Source organism: Tetrahymena thermophila (assembly GCF_000189635.1).
Source record: "Tetrahymena thermophila SB210 genomic scaffold scf_8254492, whole genome shotgun sequence".
NCBI classification, from domain to species: domain Eukaryota; phylum Ciliophora; class Oligohymenophorea; order Hymenostomatida; family Tetrahymenidae; genus Tetrahymena; species Tetrahymena thermophila.
The window spans coordinates 37595-42048 of NW_002476267.1; the positions used below are offsets into that span (position 1 = coordinate 37595).

A 4454-nucleotide genomic window follows, 5' to 3' on the forward strand; every position below is an offset into this window, starting at 1 on the left:
ATTAAGTTAGGAAGGTTTACCATTAACAATAATCGATGAACAGAAACTCCAAATCTTTTCTGGAGCTCCCTTGATGTAAACTGTATAGTAACTTTCTTATGTTTACTCTTCAATTATTGTCAAAGCAAACTTTACCTATGAGTTGAAAGGCATTTTACCTTAAGTACCATCAGGATTTTTAGCTACTCTATATCTTTCACGGAAGGAATTTACATCTTCAATGTATTGATAGAATCTGATAATACCAGTTTCTGTTGCATCTCCTAATACTGGACAGGTCATGTAGTCGATATTATCTCTTTCTTTAATAGTAGAAGTATCAAAACGGGCTTCACTACTGAGCATGGCAGCCTTCTAAAGAGTTTTAAAGTCAGGATCTTCAGTATTATATTCAGGGATTTCTCCTTGCTTAAGATGAGCCTTGTTCTTGGATAGATGGATCTAATCTGAATACCACAAATTTTTGACCGACATAACATTTTAAGTTAAAGTACCAGTTTTATCAGAGCAAATACAAGAAGTGGAACCAAGAGTTTCTACGGCTTCGAGGTTTTTTACGAGGACATTTTTAGCTGAGAGATTCTTTGCAGTAATGGCAAGCGAAATAGTGATGCAACCAAGTAAACCTTCAGGAACATTAGCTACTAGAATACCAATACCAAAGACAAGGCAATCAGTAACTTTATAATTCATATAAAGTAATGCAAGTAAGAAAAAGGCGACGCCAAGCACTATTGCAATAACTGTAATAAGAACTACAAAACGATCAAGCTCAATACGGAGAGGAGTTTTGACTTTCTTTTCACCAGAAGACAAATCAGCAATCTAACCAAGCATAGTATTATCACCAGTACAGATAACAATTCCCTTTCCGTTACCCTCTTTACATAGAGTACCGAAGAAGGCTATATTAGATGTCTCAATATAACTTTCAGGATGAGAGCATTCAGTAGTACGCAATAGAGGTTCACTTTCACCAGTCAAAGGGGAATTATCTACTTTCATTTCATTTGATTCTAAGATACGTATATCAGCGGGGATTTTTTCACCTATTCTTATGACAACTACATCACCGACAACAAGATGTACAGCTTCTATTTGCTTTATTTCACCTCCTCTAATAACTATTGTCTTTGCAGGGATAAAATTTTTAAAAGAATTCATCAATGCTTCACTCTTTGCATTTTATTAGAAAGTAATTGCAGTGGTAATTAAAATGACAATAATGAGGACTACTGCAAGGTAAATGTTAGAGGGATTTGGCTGCAATCCTTAAGCAATGAAACATAGAATAGCACTAACCCAAAGCATGAGTGAAAAGCCATTAGTCATTTCTTTCAAGAGTTTTACCCATAATGGAGTTCCTTACTTAACAGTAAGCTTATTCTCGCCATACTTTTTTAGTAATTCCTAAGCTTTTTGTTCAGTTAAACCATTCTGGAAATCAGTTTGATACTTTTATTTCAGTTCCTCCAAAGAAATTTTGTGGTCTACTTTTTCAACAATATCTTGTTTTTATTTTTCATCCTTATTTAATTTTTTGTTAACAGTATTTTTAGCTACATCAGCAGCTTGAGTGTTAGAAATCATAAAACCTTCTGTTTTAATTGTTGTTTCTTAAATTTCACAGTTAATGTGCTAATGCTTGTTTCCGTCTTCCAACTCAGTTCTTGGCTTTTAGAATTCCTAACTTTATCTAATTTCTTGAATGGAATTTTTAAGTTAGATGGACTACCTCATTTCTTCAAATTTTCTTACGACGCCAGATGAGGACTGTCGAACAACATTCATTTAACTCATTTTATGTGAAGGATTTAAAATATCAAATTCTTTAAGATTTCAAAATTATTTTTTAATCCGTTTTTTTTAAAAATTTTATTTGATATTTAAAAATTATAAACAAATTTATCAAATAGACTTATAAAGCTTTTTTTTACACAGGTGTATACTTAATTACCTATTTTTTACCCAGAATTTAAGAAATAGAAGATTTAGATACTTAATTAGTAGAAAAAGTCTATTTCTTAAATTTTAATTTTATCTCATTTAATAATTTAATAGCCACTTAATTAATTAAATTGCAATTAAAGACTTATTTAAATCTAATACTATTTCCTGAAATAGCTTTACAAATAAAACCTTTTCTGAAAAACAGCTCTACCAGTTTAGCGATATTCGATGTTTTATTTAGATAAAAAAATAGATTGTTTTATCATTGTTTCAACAAATTTTTACTTGGTGTTTTATCATTGAAGAATATTATTAGAATTTTTTTAATGGATGGCAAGTCTATTTTACCTACCTTCAAAAACCTAAAATTCACTTTCTGGTTGAATTAAATAAGCAATAAAATTTTGTAAAATCATATAAATTATCACAAAAAATGGATTTTGATAGTGACATACCATGGAGAATTGGTGGAGAATTTAGAAGAAAAAAATCATATTCCATATTTGACTCTTAATTTTTAATAAATATCAACTAGATTAGATCTATTTTTAAGCTAAATCAATTAATAATTACATCATAAAAAAATGAAATTCCAAAAAAGTAGAATACTTTATTTTCTAAATTAAAGATAATTTTTTATCAAAAACTTAATACTATTTTGTTAAATATTAGATTTTTATGGAAATTTGGTTGAAAATTAAAATGTTTAAAAATTCAGGCTAATTTTTGTAATAAAATTTTGAAATTAAAAATATTAATGTGAAGTTGATTTACTTACTATTATGAAAAGAAAATTTAAATTTATTTTTAGAATTTCTTATATTGAAATATAAAAATAAATCATATTTTAAAAATTAAGATAAATATCAAGTATTAGACAGATTCTAGCTGAATAGCTTTTTGTATATTCTTCAAATTGGCATATGAAAAATAATCATTACTATAAATTTTTAGAAAAAAGTACTATAATTTCAGAAAACATTTATATTATTTTTGAAATAGTTTATATGTATAAATAAAATCATATTATAGCATAGTTATTATAAAATTTAGTCATAAATTGCAAAAAGAAATTAGTTGAATTCGATTCAAAATAGTAGAAAATACTGAAAATTACAAATCTAATTAAGTAAATGTAATAGAAATAAAAATTGATCATTATTTTGATATCATCAAAAGAAATTTGTTAATATTTTTTAGATTTTATATATAATGGGGAAAAGACATAAGATCATTCTAACCAGCCATTTAATATAAGAAAGTTACCTTACTTGTACATTTTTTTAAAAGAAACAAATAGAAATATTATTATTAACAAAAGAGGGCAATAGCTTTAAAAAATAGTAATATTATATACAAAAATACAATAAATAAAGCTAAAACACTCAAAATAAATTACTGAATTAATTTTAATATCTATTCTATCTAGCTGATTATAGATATATTGTATTTTTCCTTTGGAAAATTAATGGAGTTTGTTTAAGCAATAATAATAATAAAAAAAGTGTAGGTATTTAACTAAAAATAGATATCAATTTAATTTATCAAATACTTTTATAACCAAAGAAAATGTCAAAAAATGTCTAACTTTCAAATAATTTTACTTCAAAATATCTACTTTTTTTACAGATTTCAACAAAAATTATTTTATTGTATCTCCTATAACAATATTTTCGTTCATTTTTTTGTTTTTTGGTTTGTTTTACTTCGGAGAAATTGTGAAGTAAAGCTATAAAATTCTTATGATGCCATTTATGGATAGTAATTTTTAAACTATCCTACAAATATAGATAGCTAAATAATTTTATTATATATTCTTTAAAAATATTTTTGTAATAATAATGAAAGGTTCTTTTTATAAATTTAGTATGTTTGAATATAGATTATTGTATGTCTTAGCTTGAATGTAAAGTTTCTCTCTCTTACATTAAATTAGTAATTATACTTATCTGCCTAAAAATATATTTATCAATAATTTTGATTTAAAATTATTAAAAATAGTAAAATTAAAGTAGATTTCCTAGTTTTTGTCATAAAATGAATGAAAAATTAAATTAACTTTTTGATATTTATTATACTTACATTTAAATCCTATTATAAAAATGAATATTTGGCTAAAATCTTTTCTTTTTTGTAAAATACCAGTTAAATTTATACATATAATTATTCGAAAAAAAGGAAAAAAGCATTTATTATATTAATTATTGGACAGTAATTTCTAAAAATTTAATAGTTCTATGATATTATTCTTTTGGTTATGAGATACTTTTGCTAATAGGAGGATTTAAGTATTATTTATAAAAGTAATTTTTCTTGATAAATTCTTAGTTCTCATAAATTTATTTCATAACTTAAATTTAAGAAAAACACATTAAATTTTTTCTTTGAAAATTTAAATTTGCTCTTAATTAAATAAAAAATTTATAATTAAATTTTAAATGCTTTCTTTAAAGAAATACTAAATTTTAATTTTTAGCTATAAAAAATATTTTTAAATAATAGGG

At 24.5% G+C, this 4454-nt stretch overlaps 1 protein-coding gene across 1 annotated transcript in view; it reads right to left on the reverse strand. All coding sequences in view use genetic code 6, as the record gives it.

The window, feature by feature from the left end:
* TTHERM_01149330 (Na,H/K antiporter P-type ATPase alpha subunit family protein) overlaps positions 1–1800 on the reverse strand; it is a gene marked incomplete at both ends in the record, with an annotated part of 4497 nt that extends 2697 nt beyond the window's left edge. Inside the window, one exon of the mRNA XM_001022107.3 lies at positions 1–1800. This exon is cut by the window's left edge and continues 2697 nt beyond it. Within this exon, the coding sequence (XP_001022107.3) occupies positions 1–1800 (1800 nt within the window).
* Positions 1801–4454: the final 2654 nt, after the last annotated feature.